We start from the raw sequence: 17,016 nt of genomic DNA, 5'->3' as shown, positions 1-17,016 counted from the left end.
TTTTCTACTTCACCCATTGTGACAATAATAATAAATAAAGCTTATCCTTCTACATTCAAAATTAAATTTGAAATTCCAGATGAAGTTTTATAGAATGAGGTAATGTTGATAGGTAACACCCACTTTTCAACTGCTTTAGTTCAAACTTCTTGCACACAAAGTAGAAAAGAAACCATAATTTCTGAAGTATTTGACGTTGTGCTGAGGATATCAACTTGTTCAGTGTTTAACTGTCAACAGATGTCATAGTCCCTGACTTGCGACGTTGGCGACTTACGACCATTTGTACGTACAACCAAAAACAATACTGTGTAAATCTAACAATTAGGCTTTCTGGGGTGAAAGTAGGGGCCTATCTATGGAAAATAGAGGCCAACCTCTTGCGAGAGCTGGCCCTGGTGACTGCCATGTTGTATTTAACAAACGATAAAATGGATACAGTGAATTTCCAACTTGCGTCCATTTCGAGATATGACCGGCCAGTCAGAACGGAGCTCAGCCATAAGTCGGGGACTATCTGCATATGTGCGGTCAAACTACAATTTGCATTGGGCTAAGTGGTAAGATAAATGAGAGTTGACCAGAACGCTGGAGAATTTATTGATTTGCTTTGAGGTTTTTATTTTTTTGCCGCCTTGTGAGTTTGGAAACTTTGGTTCCATAGCATTGCGGAATGCTGACTGAGGCTATGCCGATGTTTTCTCTCGACCCTGTGCAGGAGTGCACATTTCGTGCTGATGAAGGTCTTGAGACTCCTACATTCACTTTTCTTTTAATCCATTGGATGCAGTTCTCAAAGCCAACAAAATAATTATTTTGCTGCTTTGTCTTGTGTTGCTGGAAATGCTACCCTCTGAATTGCAGATTAAAATTGAAATCCCCACTGGCTGCTCCAGCGGATGTGAGAGCTCCCAGGGCGTTCTTCAGAATTCTTCATTCACAAAAAATGGATAAATTATTCATTTCATTGTGGGATTTTTGCTTTCTATAAGTCGCTGCCAGACCAATACTGATAATACTTAAATATTAATTTTTATGAAATGCATTGATTTTTTTCCTTATCCTTCAATGTGCAAGTTGCATAAAAATGCAAGTCTTTGACTCCCGAGTTCCTTTTTAATCTGGCACAGTTACTTGCCCTATATTTCTCTGAAGTTCCAGTTATTGACATTTGTGAACTGATGGGAAAAGTAACACCAATATTGATTTAAAGTCATGGATCTGATGATGGCTCTAAACGGGGATGTGTAATTTTTGTGGGGGGCACTTGCTGTATTTTGGAATGCTCCCATATTCCATTCAACAAAAGCAAGTGGATATTATTTTTTGAAAAATTATTCATTGTTACTTTGACTGCTTCCAAGCAAAATACTGCAGGTGGTGGAAATGTGAAATAAAAATAGAAAATGTTGGCAAAATTAAGAGGGTCGGGCAGCGTCAGTGGAGAGAGACACCTCTTCCTCTTTCCAATGTGCTTGGTTTTCCCATCTCTCCAATGGCATTCATTGACCTGGAAGCCTCATATAAGCTAACACTACGATGATATTGCATTTACCTTTCTGCAGAAGGAACATGGCATCTGAAATACCTAAATTATGTAACTGATGATGCAACTTACTCTCATAGGGCTTATTTGACAGCATGTGACCATTGTGACAGTAAACTGAAGGTCATCCAGTTACACTACAGGACTGCAAGGTCACCTCGTGCTAAGACTAAAATATACAGTATTCTGTGAATGCAAAATTATTAAAATGCCTTGTTTATCTGCTTACAGAGACTTGCAGAAGCAGCAGAATATTTGCAGGCAAATCATGAATGGACTAGAGAATTTGCGGTAAGGCCACATTTTCTCTTTTCACCCCCGTTTACCCATCTGCACGTGACTCTGTCTTCATTTTCCTGGGAGAGTGATGTGTCATACAGTCCATGAGCAGAATGAATAGTGGTTGAACATTAGTGTTTGCCTTTTTGTTCCATTTTATTTTGAAGAACTGTTAAAAGCTTCTGAACTTTGACCACATATCTGTCATTAGCCATGCTACAGTGACCTACTTTTTAATATTAGCAGACATTGTTACAAGTTCTGAATTGATTGATCCATTGTGGGCTAATTATGAAGTGCACGATCCTTTTCAAAAACATTCAGCCAGCTTGGTCGCAGAAACAGTAAGCAAATGATTTGCACTGTTAGTTCTGCTCCGATGTTCTTATTGTAATCGAGCCAAATATGTGTATCCTCCTCTGCGATGGTCATCCCTGCTCAACAGTTTAACTTTTAAAATTTAAGCAGAGAGCACAGTTACAGACCCTTTTGGCCCATGAGCCTGTGCCGCCCAATTACACCCTATTGACCTATAATCCCGCAGACATGGTGAGAATGTACAAACTTCTTTCAGACAGTTTGGGATTCGAACCCTGGTCCGAATCACTGGTGTGGTAAAGGTGTTGCCTAACTGCTACCCTAATTCAGTGGATATTGTGTGACCTGAATTGCTGCAGTACTTTTGTGCATTGCACTGGACCTCAGCATCAGCAGAGCATTGGGACAACTAACTGAAGAATGCATGGGCATGGGTGAAGCAGGTGACTTAAGTGATGCACCAGGCAATGCGAGGACGGGGCATCTGAAATACCTAAATTATGTAACTGATGATGCAACTTACTCTCATAGGGCTTATTTGACAGCATGTGACCATTGTGACAGTAAACTGAAGGTCATCCAGTTACACTACAGAACTGCAGGGTCACCTCGTGCTAAGACTAAAATATACAGTATTCTGTGAATGACATCAGAGTCGAGCGCAAGCTGACCGAGTAGGGTGAATCAGAGACAGGGCTGGGAAAAGTGCAAGGGTTTCAGCGGCAGGGTCAGGCAGTGGGAGTAGGATGTTTGGATGGGTAAATGTGTGGATTTATTAGGTAAAGAGGCATTGCTCCACGCTGGGTGAAGCAGGGATTGGGTTGAAGAGGAGACTGCAGGATAATGCTCAATTGGAACTGAAAGGGTCGTCCAGGTGATTGTGGAGGGTGAACCAGGATTGACAGAGCATTGGGATCCGCATAACAATAATGGGCTACTGGAGTAGCAGGGAGTTTAGTAATGGACAAGGCAATGTGATGGGTGCTTTATTAGGAACTGGGTACTCTGGAGTGGTTGAGGAAAAGGACTGGGTGGCATAATGCCCAAGTGCACTATGAGTGATGGTATAGGATGCCATAGGTGGTCAGTGATTAGTAAGGGATTACTTCAGGTGGTATGTGAGTGGGGGGGAAAAGTGAACCACTGGTGTAAAGTGAATCAAGCCCAGGGATGGACAAACTGCTGAGGGAACTATCTCAGTACAGAATGACAGTGATCGACCGCACGGCCAAGCAGAGAGAGTAAGATGTGTGAAGCATGTAGGCGACCTGAAAGGAGAACGCCATCTTCGATCGCACGTAACCATGTGAGGCACGGAGCATTGGGATGTTCAAATGGGCCGAAGGGATGAAGTCAGCCTCACGCGGACCTGAAAGGAAAACGACAGGCGGTTGCTCAAGCAAACCGTGTAGGGTGAATCAGGAAGCAGGGTGCGAAGCCCAAAAGTAATCGACGGCAGCATCAAGCAGGAATATGTTGACTGCGGAAAAAAACATAGAGCTGGAGAAACTCAACAGGTCAGACAGTGTCAAAGGGCGAGGTCCATGCTCCACCGGGTCTGGAAAGGGAGAGGGTGGCGTGGGGTTCAAAGGGACCGGGAAGGGTGACGTCAGCGCCGAGCCCAAGCGGACCTGAAAGGAATACAGCAGCCTCAAGAACAGGAGCAAGCGCAACAGCATCGAGGGCAACGTCAGGCACTGGGAGGAAGTAGGACGTCTGCGCAGGTAAATTGGGCGAAGAGTCGGCGCTCCGCCTGGGGAGAAGCAGGAGTGCGTGGACTGGAACCTGAAGGCGAGACGGCACGATGACACTCAATCGGAACTGAAAGGGTCAAGTCCAGGGGAATGTGGAGGGTGAACCCGGAACAGGGATTGACACTGGGGCCAACGAACTAAGGAATGAGTCGTGGGAAGTCTAGTAATGGGCCAGACAACGTGTCACCTCGGGCATGGCCGAGGATATCGGGTCAAGGACCGGCTAGCGCACTTAAAAGAGCGAGAGAGAGCGCAGGGTGATGGTGCTCTGGGGATGATTTAAACTGGTATGTGAGTGGGGGAAATGGTTTAGACCCAGATCAAGAACAGGGATAGACAAACCACTGAGGAAACTTTCTCGGGACAGAATGACTGATCGACAGCGCGGTCAAGCAGTGAGAATTGGATGTTTGCATCCCCGTAGGTGAGACAGGAATGGGTGGACAGGGAGGGGTGGCAGGGGGTGCTCAGACTGGACTGAAAGGGTCAAGCTCAGAGGCGCGCCGGTGGAGAGTGAACAGAGTTTGCGGAGCATTGGGACAGCTAAGGAATGCGGGGCTGCGAGGAGAAGCAGGGGGAGTTCGCTGGTGGATCAGGCAAGGCGACGAGCCGACTCCTCGGGGGTGGTTGAGGAGGTGCGGGCAAGGATCGGCCGGGGAGGTGCTCAAGCGTTCAGGCGGGGGAGAGCGCGGCGTTTCAGCCCGATCTGCCGGGGCGAGGGGACCGCCGTGCCCGAAAGGACGACGTCAGCAGCCAAGCCCCGGCGAGCTGAACCAATGACGGTCGGCGCCGAGCTCACGTGACCCTGAAAGGGCTGGAGCGGTGGGACATTCAAATCTGCTGAAGGGATGACGTCAGTCTCACGCGGACCTGAAAGGAATACGACAGCCGGCTGCTCAAGCGGACCGTGTAGGGCGAATCAGGAAGCAGAGGGCGAAGCCCAAATGTCAGCGTCAAGGTGTTGACTGGGGTTAAAAAAAAACAATGCTGGAGACCCTCAGCAGGTCAGGCAGTGTCCTTTATGCAGCAAAGATAAAGATACGTAAAGGACACTGTTTGACCTGCTGAGGGTCTCCAGCACCGGGTTTACTTTCATCACGGTGTCTGCAAGCTTTCCTGTTTTACTCTACACCTAGTGACTGGGAGCTGAAGGGGAGGCGCTCAATCGGAAGGGAAAGGGTTCAGCGGATGGTGAAACAAGAGCGGGGATGGAAACAAACTAAAGAAATCGTTGCAGTGTTCGGCGCAGGGCCAAGCAGAGGGAATACGATGTTTGAGATGGTCATTGGGAAGAAATGTTGGGTGGGGGGGGGGGGGGGGTGAGAGCCAGTACACCACGTCGGATGAAGCAGGGATTGGGTTGACTGGGGCCTGAGGGGGGAGACGGCAGGACGAGGCTCAATCGGAACTGAAAGGGAACGGAGGAGGATGAAGCAGGAACAGAGGACTGGGGGAAACTAGCTAACAAATAACGAGGCGCGGGTGCAGCAGGAAGATGAGTATGGGCCAGGGAACAGAGGACTGGGGGAAGCTAGCTAACAAATAATAAGGTGGTGCTCAGGCCTGGATAAGGATCTGGGAGCGTGGCGGCCAACGCACAAAGGGGGGGGGGGGGGGGGGTCCAATGCTCCACCGGGTCTGTCAGGGAGAAGGCGGCGTGAGGTCGAAACGGACCGTGAAGGTGACGTCAGCGCCGAGCACAAGCGGACCTGAAAGGAAAATGGCAGCCGGCGGACCATGTAGGGCGAATGCCAGGGAAAGGAAATAATGAGCAGCATTGATGGGGTGGGGTGGGTCAAAAAACGAGAGCAGGATGTTTGGGCTGTTTAATGTGTGGAAATGTTAGGCGAAGGGCCAGCGCACTAACTAGGATGGTTTGAGAAGGACTTGAAGCAGGAATAGAAATGGGGGTGGGGGGGGGGTTAATTATAGGCCCTCGATTAGTTGTTGTAAAGACACGCATTAATGGAGATTTTAACCTGAATATCGACCTCTGCCATCAGTGCTCTGTGGTTCGACAGGGATTATTTAAGGTGGTATGTGAGAGGGGGATGAGGGGTGTGGAAAGGTTGAGAACCACTGGGCTAAGAAGATGAATTTGTGGAATACAATAAGCTTTTTTTTTGGAATCAGTCAAGATGTAGTTAATGTGGGATTTACAAATTTGAGAAGAGAATAATGAAAATGTGTTTTGTAAGTGGGATGTGTCATGTCCAAACCACATGTGAGAATGTGTTATGGCTCTGATGCAAAATCCTGTATCATGTTTTATATTAAAAATGCCAAAAGAGTGAGATATGGCAAAATATACATGAGTCAAGAAATTAACTTCATTTAAATTTTAAATTTATTGTATTTTTAAAATTGAGCAAATAGGGAGGTATGGTAAGGCAGAAATAATATTCCAACATCAGACTGCTAAATGTTTAATTAAGAACAAAGCCGATCAAGAGCAGACATCAAGTTCACTGGTCTGGGATGGGTAGAGAGAGGTGTTGGGGGAAGGGTCACTGTTTAAGGATAAGGGGGTAATCCATTTAGGGCTGAGATGAGGAGAGACATTTTCACTCAGAGTTATGAACTTGTGGAACTCCACGACAAAGGTGGTTGCTGAGTTGAGTTCATTGGATATATTTGTTGGGTGTGGCTGTAGGGATCATGGGGTACGTAGAAAATAGTATAGGATACTGATCACCTATGGTCATGTTGTATGGTGGGGTAGGCTTGAAGGGCTGAGTGGCCTTCTATTTTCTCTGTTTCTACTCTTTTTTGACTGAATAGGATAAACAGCTCTTTCTCCAACATGGTTTTTTTTCACATTATATACTAAAACCGTGGCAACATCTTACCATGAGAGTGTGATTTAAAATAAAATATCATTGGTAATTTTGTGTGAGGATGAAGTTTAAATTAGCAGCATGGACCAGGGTTTGAATCCGGTGCTGTCTGTAAGGAATTTGTCTGTTCTTCCCCTGTCTGCGTGGGTCTTTCCTGGGGGCTTCGGTTTCCTCCCACTGTTCAAACCATACCAGGGGATCAATTGGGCAGCCTGGGGCCGTGAGCTGAAAGGGCCTATTACCGAGCATAATGTCTAAATTTAAATTAAAATTTGTCTGCATCAGTGGCAGTGATCTCCCAGTGGCCAACCACGTCAATTCCTCGCTCCACTCCTATACTCACATGTCTGTCCGTGGCCTCATGTACCGTCCCACCAAGACCACTCATAAATTGGAGGAACACTTGATTTTCCATCTGGTCCCTCTGCAGTCGGATGGCATTAATGTCAGCTTTTCTGGTTACTGCCAGCCCACTCTCAGTTCTCCCTACATTCCCTCTCCCTCTGTCTTCCTTCCTCCAGCTCTCCATTCACAGAGCCATTACCACCTCCCCCTGCTTGCTGGTGTGCCCTCTCTCCCTTATCCACATTATCTCCTGCCTTTAGGGCTGAGCTCCTCTCCCCCCCCCCCCCCCCATCATTTTGTACAGGTGCCTGTCAATAGTTTTTCATACCTTAATGAGGGGCTCAAGCCCGAAAAGTTGGTTATGTATCTTTATTTTGCTGCAGAAAGTACACTACTCTTTGTCCCCCTGAGGTTCAGCAATGTGTTTTTTATCAACCACGGTGTACAGGCTTTTGTGTTATACTTTAATGCAGCTCTTTTCAATCTATATTTTTTTAACATATTTTCCAGATTTTGAATAAACACAGACTTTTTGGGTATGATGTTATGGGTATATTCCTAGCTGCCATTTGTACCTTTGCAAACTGATGCCGAAAGCCATTGAGCTGGCAATTATTTAGAAATATTTCTGCACAGCGTTCTCTTGTTAGCTCAGTAGTCCAAAGACTGAATTTTAAAGAGCACACAATTGTAAACAATTGTGAAAAGACTTCACTTGCAATATCCTCAGAGCAAACAAAGTCAGAGTAACTCAAAATATAATTATTCCCCCACAAAATAGCATCACAGGATCCTGACACTTGAATGGGAGCAAGTGTCTGCTGAACTGTAATTGCACCTGACACTGGTATCTTAGCTTGAAAAGCAAATACATTTCGGATGCAAGAAATTTGAAATTAAAGGCAAAAATTGCTCCTGACACTGGTATCTTAGCTTGAAAAACAAATACATTTTGGATGCAAGAAATTTGAAATTAAAGGCAAAATTGCTGGGAATGGCCCATAAGGCCAGATGTGGTGAAAGAAACAATGAACTCTTTGGTTGATGATGACTTTTTAAATCAAAATAGTTTTTTATGCCAACTTCAAAAATGAGTCCTTTTTTGGAACATTTTGCACCGTAAGCTTCCTATTGTTGTCATCCTCTTTTAAATAATCCAGTTCCTTTGCAGATTTTCACTATGTTGTGAAATATATCTCTATATTGATTTATTTTAATGTACAGACTGAATGAAAATGTGAAGCAGCGGCCTACTCAGATTTCCCATGGTATCAGGTACCTGTTCCAGCAGAAGCTGAGAAAATCTTTTCAGGGTTGAAGAATATTTCCCATGTGTATAAAGGGAAGATCTTTCCTTCTAATAGTCTATTGATTTAACACTTTTTTTTCAATTGCTAGTGTAAAGTAATGAAATAAGAAAGATTTTGAGATCAATTAAACTTTGCTTTTAATCTACAGGCACAGTTACAGTCTTAACTGTGTTCACGAGGTGTTGAGATTAATGAAAATATATCACGGTAATCTGTTCTCAAAGGTTACGCATCGTCCTGGCAGAAAAGAAAAAAAATGGGATTTTTTAAATTGCTCCTTTACACATTTTAAAAATGGCATTGTATTTTGACCAGCTTCTATGGCATGTCAGGCCAGGATATTTAGCGATGACATATGACCCCAATTTTAATAGCCCCCTGACCATTCATCCAGCCAATCAGCTGCTTCTGCTTTCTGTCACAGCGGCTCTCTTCTTTGCCATCTCCAGTTGCCTGAATTAATTTAAAATGCACAAAGTTGCATTTTCCACAAAAATAAAGTCTCAGGGGTTTCAACCAGTTTTTAAAAAAAATTGGTAAACAAAAATCAAAAGGAAAGGCTGTTTGGAGGAGTGACAAAAAGCTGAGTTGGGAGGTGGGATTAATACACTCGTCTGGACTGAAAACTGGTTGACAGGAAGTAGAGAATAGGATTGGATGGGGCTTTCTCAGGATGGCGGTGGATCTCTGCAGCATTAATGCTAATGCTCCAATCATTCCCAACATACCTTAGTATGCCATCAACATGAGATGGGTCAGATTTTGATATAGCTAGAAGGGGCTAATCCAAGTCGATTAGGTTCAACTTCATTATCATCTGCTTCTGCATATACAACAGCATTACTCTGAGAAAATGTATGGGAGATGCAGCATAATATGGATGAATATCAAGTTGTCCACTTGGGTAGGAAATGTAGAAAGTCAGTTGTATTTATGTGGAGAAAAATGAAGAAATGTGGCTTTCTTGATTGCCAACTACAAATAGCAAGCAACTAAAGTAGCAAATTTTTTAAAAATTAAATTATATATTGGCCTTGATTGCAAAAGGTTTCAAATGGAGGAGCAAGGATATCTTGCTGTAATTATACAGGGCATTGTCAAGACATCCCCTCAAAACTATCATCCCCTCAAAATTGATCAGCAAACTCCAAGACCTGGGACTCAACACCATAATGTGTAATTGGATCCTGGATTTTCTCACCTCCAGGCCACAATTGGTGAGGATTGGTAAGGACATCTCCTCCACAAACTCCATCAGATCTGAAGCACCACAGGGTTGCATTCTTAGTCCCATGCTCTACTCCCGTTACACCTGTGACTGTGTGGCCTGATGCAACAACAACACCATTTACAAATTTGCTGACGATATCAAGGTATTGGGTTATATAAAAGGGGGTAATGAGTCAGCATGCAGGAGGGAGAGTGACAACTTGGCTGAATGGTACACTAACACTAAAACCAAGAGCTGATTGTGGACCTCAGGAGAGGAAAACCAGAAGAATACGATGCAGTGATCATTGGGGGATCAGAGGTGGAGAGGTCACCATTTTGGAGGACCTTTTCTGGGCCCAACATACAAAAAAAGCACATCAGTGCCTCTATTTTCCCCGTAGTTTGGTATGACATCAAAAACCTTGGGAAACCTCAACAGATGAGCACCAACTTGTGCCCAAGATTACTTGACCCCTCAACTGTCTCTGCAATATGTAGACCAGCAGTGGTTCTCAACCTTTTCCTTTCCCCTCACATATCACTTTAAGTAATCCCTATGCCTTAGGGTGGTACGTGAGTGGGAAGAGAAGGTTGGAAATCTCTGGTCTCGACCCAATTGTTAGTGAAATATTTTGCTTGAGAAAAATTGTCACTGGCCCATTTTCTTTGGAGTTATGAAACCGTGCACATAACTAGCCCATTAGGTACGATTAAAACAGTAGTTTTCAACTACTTCTTTCCACCCACATACCACTTTAAGCAATCTATTACTAATCACAGAGCACCTATGGCATAGGGATTACTTAAAATGGTATGTGAGTGGAAAGCAAAAGGTTAACAACCATTGGTGAAGACCTTCTGCTTTTTCATCAGTTAACTAACTCCTTGTCACTGTACTGATTTGTACATGTCTGCTAGGTTTCAGCCTAATTGCACAAGAACCTCATTATAAACTAACCTCCCTGCTCCTTGACACTTACACATGTTTTCCTACAGCATTTTGATATATGATTTCTCACCATCCTTAACAACCTAATTTTGAGAAACCTGTCTTATTGCAGGACTCAAACTCTATGTTACAAGGTCAGAACTGTGGCATGACAGGGACCCTGTGTCTACATTTCCTAATTTCTCCATATTGCAGAATGGTCCACAAACTGCATTAAAGACTCTTCAGAAACTGGAAGGGAACTTAAGCTAAGGTTACAGCTAATCTTTCCAATATTGTGTTTCATCCTTCGTTTGCTGAGAACCATTTTAGTTCTGGGAAAGGAAGTGTTTGAAGCATATTAAAACATTGAGACCAAAATGTTAGTCATAGGTGTATAGGAGGTACAGGCAACAGGAGCAAATGAGGTTCTCGAGGAGTATAAAAATGCAGAAAAAACTTTGGCGGACAAGGTGAAGGAAAATCCTAAGGGCTTCTGCAGGTATATTAGGAGCAAAAAAGAATAGTAATGGACAAAAGTGGTCCTCTTGAAGATAAGAGTGGTCAACTGTGGTGTTATGCCACTAGCCTTCTGCAGGGGGAAACTTGTGTATCTGCAGGAAGAGCACTGGAGGACAAGGCAACACCTGGCTAGCTGTCAATCAGCTGACCTAAATAGACCAAGCCCCACCTGGTTGGCTGCCAATCACCCTCCGGGATATAAGCATCCGGCCCCTCGAGGTCAGTCTCAGAGCTAGAGCAAAAAAGGATAGTAATGGACGAAAGTGGTCCTCTTGAAGATAAAGAGTGGTCAGCTATCTATGGAACCAGAAGAGATGGGTTTTTTGCATCAGAATTTATCCAGGAAACGGGCACAGAGTCTAGGGAAGTGAGACAAAGAAGCAGTAAGGTGATGGAACTTATATAGATGAAAGGGGAGGAGGTGTTTCCTGCCTTAAAGTGAATAAAATGGATAAATCCCCAGGGCTGACTAGATATTCCTTAGGACCTTGAGGGAGTCTAGTGCAGAATTTTAATGGGCTCTAGCAGATATATTTAAAATATCCTGAGCCATAGGGGAGGTGCCAGGGAATTGGAGGGTAGCTCATATTGTTCCATTGTTTTAAAAAGGTTCCAAAAAATTAACCCAAGAAATTATAGGCCTGTGAGCCTGACATCAGTAGTAGGGAAGTTATTGGAAGGTGTTCTAAGAGATTGGATATACAAGTATTTGGATGATCAGTGACTGATGAGGGAAAGTGAATGTGGCTTTGTACTTGGTGGGTCATGTCAAAAAATCTTACTGTTTTTTTCAAGGAGATTAAGAGGAAAATTGATGAAGGAAAGGCTGTTGATGTTATCTACATGAATTTAGTAAGGCCCTTAACAAAGTCCCACATGGGAGGTTTGTCAGGATGGTTCAGACGCTTGGTATTCATGGTGTAATAAACTGAATTTGACATTGGTTTTATGGGAGAAGCCAGAGATTGGTGGTGGATGATTGCTTCTCAGACTGAAGGCCTGTGACTAGTGGGGTTCCTCAGGGATCAGTACTGGGCCCATTGTTGCCTGTCATCTATATCAATGTTCTGGATGGTAATGTAGTAAATTGGTTCAGTAAGTTTGCTGATGACACTAAGATTGGAGGCGTCGTGGACAGCGAGGAAGGCTTTCAAAGCTTGGAGAGGGATCTGGTCCAGCTGGAAAAATGGACTGCAAACTGGCAGATAGAATTTAATGCAGACAAGTGTGAGGTGTTGCACTTTGGAAGGACAAGCCAAGGTAGGACGTACATGGTAAATGGTAGGGCACTGAGGAGTGTGGTAGAATAGAAAGATCTGGGAATACAGATGCATAATTCTCTGAAAGTAGCATCGCAGGTAGATAGGGTCGTAAAGAGAGCTCCTATACTCAAAGATTGAGTATAGGAGTTGAGATGATATTGGTAAAGTTGTATAGATATTGGTGAGGCCAAATTTGGAGTATTGTGTGCAGTTTTAGTCACCTGACAACAGAAACAATATCAATAAAATTGAAAGCATGCAGAGAGTATTTAATGGGATGTTGCTGGGATTTGGGGGACTAATTTACAGGGAAAGGTAAAACTAGTTAGGACTTTGTCCCTTGGAATGTAGAAGAAGTTAGATAGAGGTATAAAATGTTATGATGGGTGTAGGTAGAGTCAATGTAAATAGGCTTTTTCCACTGAGGTTAGGTGAGGTACAAACCAGAAGACATGGGATGAGGATGAAAGGGGAGAAGTTTAGGGGGAACGTTCAGGGGATTTTTTTTCCCCGCACAGAGGATCAGTGAGACTAGACTGAATAATAGTTTGGCATGGACTAGGGGGGCTGAATGTTCTGAGGCTCTTTAGTTCTCTTTAATATCACACTTTGCTTCCACCCATCTCTGCACCATCAGTCACTGTCAGCCATTAGCTCCAGTTGATCAGCTTTGGTGGAAGTGGAATCGGGTATTTGAGCTTTTTCAAGTGGAAGTACTAGTTTAATCACGGCAGAGTGTTTTCATTCTACAGAGTTTAGTCATTGAATGCTTGCACTTGGTGTTGTTTTATCAGTTCCAAAAGATGCATGCCGTAAAAGACACGTTACGTGAACTGGTATTGCAGAATCCTTCTTTCTGGGATAACAACTTGAGCTCAGCAAATGTGATTTTATTTAACTGGAATAAAAGCAGAATATGCTCAAAATGAACCAACAGGTCAACCTTGTGTCAGTGGGAAGAGAAAGAGAGTTTGCTCTCGGGCTGAAGAAATGGGAAGGAGACAGAAGAAACAGGAATGGGAGGATGTCTCCGCTAGGGGTGAAACTGGGGCGACCACGGTGATAAACTACAAACCTGATAACCTGTTCACAGCTTAACCCCCATGGTCACCCCAGTATTCCTTTCTGAGAGTTTCCCCCTGCTCCCGTACCCTTCCCCCAGTTGAACAAGCTCCCAGCTCCATTGAGGGACCTTTGACCTGAAACATTTGCTCTATTTCTCTTCTCACAGATGCGATTTGACCTTCAAAGTATTTCCATCATTTTCTGGTTTTTATATTCGATTTCTATAATCTAGAGTCGTTAATCAATTTTTAATTTATTCGACTGGAACTTTGCAAAATAATCTGTGAAATATGTTGGGTATTTTCTTCATTTTCTATACATCCCATAGCTCTTTGTTAATCGCCTCCACCTCACAAGCCCCTTTTAAACTGCAGCATCCTGGGGACCCCTCCTGGAACCCAAGTGTGATTATTGGGGCAAAGGAGCTGGAAGCCCCTTTTAAATTGCAAGGAGAAATCTACCCAGTGATCACAACCTGGTGATTTAAGGCGATCCTGCATCCCTGCAATGATGTGTCCCACACTCACCTGAGGTACCGCCGGATGTTTGGATGCTGGGTGCCCGCTGATGCACACACACGCAAGCACTGACATCACCAGAATAAGCAGGTCGGCCATTTTCATTTTCAAATCGCCTGTGGATGCGATGCAGATAGGTTTAACTGGGCTCCCTGACTACCTCTGAGGTAGGTCAGGTATCCGGTTGGATTCCGACGGGGGTTGACCAGGTCAGACCCTTTCTAACTGCCGCATAACTGGCGTGCTAACCGGGCAAATTGCCCAGTTAACCCAATTTTACACGCCAGTTTGAAAGGGCCTACTGACAATAGGATGAGAATCCAGGTTTCCTATGCTAAACACAGGCTGCCGGAGGACCTCAGCAGATCAAACAGCATTAGTGGGAGAAAAAATATCATTGAAGTTTTGCTCTGTTTCAAGACACGATGAAGGGCTCCAGCCTGAAACTTTGACCATGCTGTTCTACCTGCTGAGATCCATCATCTGCACTCCCCTCTGTGTCTCCAGGCTACCAATGCAGTCCTTGGTTATTCTTAAGGTAAAAGTTGAGAGGATGTTGATTTCATCTCCATGTTTTCAACTTAAGGACCGAGAGAAATCACAGACAACAGACACTTCCAACGTTGCCCTTGAGCAGTTGCAAAAATGATGCCCTTATAAATGAAAGAAATCCTGACAAAAATGCGACTTGGAAAGAGAATGCACCGAGAATTTGATTTATGTTGTCTTAAAATGCAGCTTTTGTAGACCAGAGATGGAAAAAAGCTTTGCCTCCATATAAACCTGTCCTCTCTTATTATCCTCAATAAAGTTCATGGCGAATGCAAGCAATGAATATTAAATTTAATTTGATCAGTGATTCAAGCCACAATGTCTGTAATAAATTGCAGTCGATTGAGTCATAGCTCTTTTTTTAATCAGCGATACTTGTTGACCTTTCGATTTTAATTTATTGGGCCTTAGAGCCGCCATTTGCTGTCTTTACTATGATGTTGACTTCATTAGCCAGAATCGCTCTTTGTATTCTGACAGTATCTTGACATTCACATTCATTGTCTGGGAACTGCTGTAGGATAGCAAGGCAGAGAACTTGAAGCAAAAAAAAATCTATTGATAGCTTTTAAGAGACTGAATCCAATTAATTAATACAATATAGAGGGGGAAAAACTCCCCTCTGATCTTCATCAGAGTCTGCAGCTCTGCCATTTCTACTTCCAAATCAACAAAATGGAGGGCCCCAATGGTGCCATCCCTCTGCAGGTGAGAATGTTCATCAGTGGAAATTTTACAAATGCTTTTTAAAATGTTTAAGGACCGATCTACAGGCAAATTTGCTTGAAATAAATTGTCTGATTGTGACCTGCTGTCCCTCAGTGGGTCCACAAAAGAATGGTGTCAGGAAAGGCAAAATCAAATGGCTGAAGCGCTTGCAGCTTATCAGTCTACTGGCTGGATGATCACCATAATTCAGATTTTATCCCATTTTGAAAAGATCCAACTTGACATCTCACCTGTGACTAATAATTAGGAACATGAGAACATAGCAATTGTGGGTCATGTGATACAGGTAAGAGAACGCTGCAGTAACGGCAACTAGGCCAACATATCCTTCATTTACAATATTTCATTTATCATATGACATCAATCTTCTTTGCCGAAGTGGTATTTACTGAAACTCCCGATACCTGGCACCTATGGGGATTGCTAGATGCCGGATAAGTGAATCTGCCAGTTGCTTAAGATTGCATGTTGTGTGAATGGCAAACTGACTATGGGGGGGGGGGGGCACCAATTTTAAACTTTCATATTTTTTACCTATTTATTTCCAGCAATATTTTTGCCAGTTGTTTGAATTCCGCATAAAAGGGATTTTATTGTAGAATCCATCCAAACCATTTTTTTTTTCAGGAACATGGCATTTTGCATAATTGCATGCAGTCATTTGATTTCACTTTTGTGTTCTCTTATTGGCTGCAATGTTTTACTAAATTTCTCAATTACAACTTGTTCTATCTCGATGTGGTCACTATTGTGATAGGGTTTCCTCACTAACTTTGGCCAAGTTTGCTGCAACTGATCATTGTCAACCTACACTCCCAAGATCTCTTGTTTTCCATAGATCCTATTTTCCTCCTTCTCACATTTCTGTACAATGAATTTCATCCATTATCAACTCCGGTAAATCCCAGGTTCAAATTTGGCGCTGTCCGTAAGGAGTTTGTACGTTCTCCCATGTCTGCATGGGTCTCCTCCAGATGCTCTGTCTTCCTCCCATCCTTCAACAAGTACGGGGACCGTAGGTTAATTGGGGTGTTTGGGGTGCATCGGCACATCGCCGGGAGGGTCTTTTACCGTGCTGTGTGTCTAAATTAAAAAAAAGTTAATTTTCTAATCCTCCTGCAGCTTAAGGTATTCAGCTTTGTAATTTGCTGCTGCCTGCAATGTTATATCATCAAGAAATTCAATGATGGTGCTTTTACCTCCTAGATCCAGATCATTTATAAACTTGGGGTTCTAATTACCTTTGTAGTATGGGCATGATATCACAAGGACCCAGTTGGGAGTCCTTGTGATATCATCCTCTTGGCAATGTCCTCTATTGGACAATTGGACATTGGACAATGTCCTCTATATCACATCAAAATAGCCTCTTACGCAGAGTTGCACGTGGTTTGAATGCAGATAAATGAGGTTGTGTTTGAATACATTTATCTTTATGAAAGACTACTATACTGTACCTTCTCCCTTGGCTTCTTTCAACCAGATAGATATGCAAGGTGTTTATACTTAATTCACTTTTTAAAAATATCTTTGATACCAACATCCCATAGAAATGCAATGCACCAGTTTTCTTATCCCCAACAAAATGGTTTATTACTGTTTCATAAAACACAAGTGTGTTAGTTAATAAGTTCCTCACATGATTCATCTTGGCTGCTACTTATGTTGAAAGGTTCCATAATTCCACCTATGATTTATATCATATCTACTGCAATGCAGTTGGCACTTTCACAAAAAATAGAACTATCATGTATCCTCGAAGTTCGCGAGAACATCTCCAATGAGATTTGGAACGTTGGACAATTTCTGCATTTCCCTCCCTGGATTCCTTAATGAGTC

The 17,016-nt window shown here is 43.4% G+C and overlaps 1 protein-coding gene across 10 annotated transcripts in view; it reads left to right on the top strand.

Annotated features, from left to right (window-relative positions):
• Window positions 1-17,016, top strand: part of LOC138748142 (voltage-dependent calcium channel subunit alpha-2/delta-1) — a 506,771-nt gene that overhangs the window by 183,751 nt on the left and 306,004 nt on the right. For all 10 annotated transcript variants that reach the window (XM_069907870.1, XM_069907873.1, XM_069907871.1 and 7 more), the window contains exon 4: window positions 1,778-1,837. In XM_069907870.1, the coding sequence (XP_069763971.1) occupies window positions 1,778-1,837 (60 nt within the window). The remainder of the gene's footprint in view (window positions 1-1,777; window positions 1,838-17,016) is intronic.

Source organism: Narcine bancroftii, chromosome 13 (genome assembly GCF_036971445.1).
Source record: "Narcine bancroftii isolate sNarBan1 chromosome 13, sNarBan1.hap1, whole genome shotgun sequence".
NCBI classification, from domain to species: Eukaryota; Metazoa; Chordata; class Chondrichthyes; order Torpediniformes; family Narcinidae; genus Narcine; species Narcine bancroftii.
Note: the sequence above shows the minus strand (reverse complement) of the source record. Positions and strands in the feature narration are given on the sequence as shown.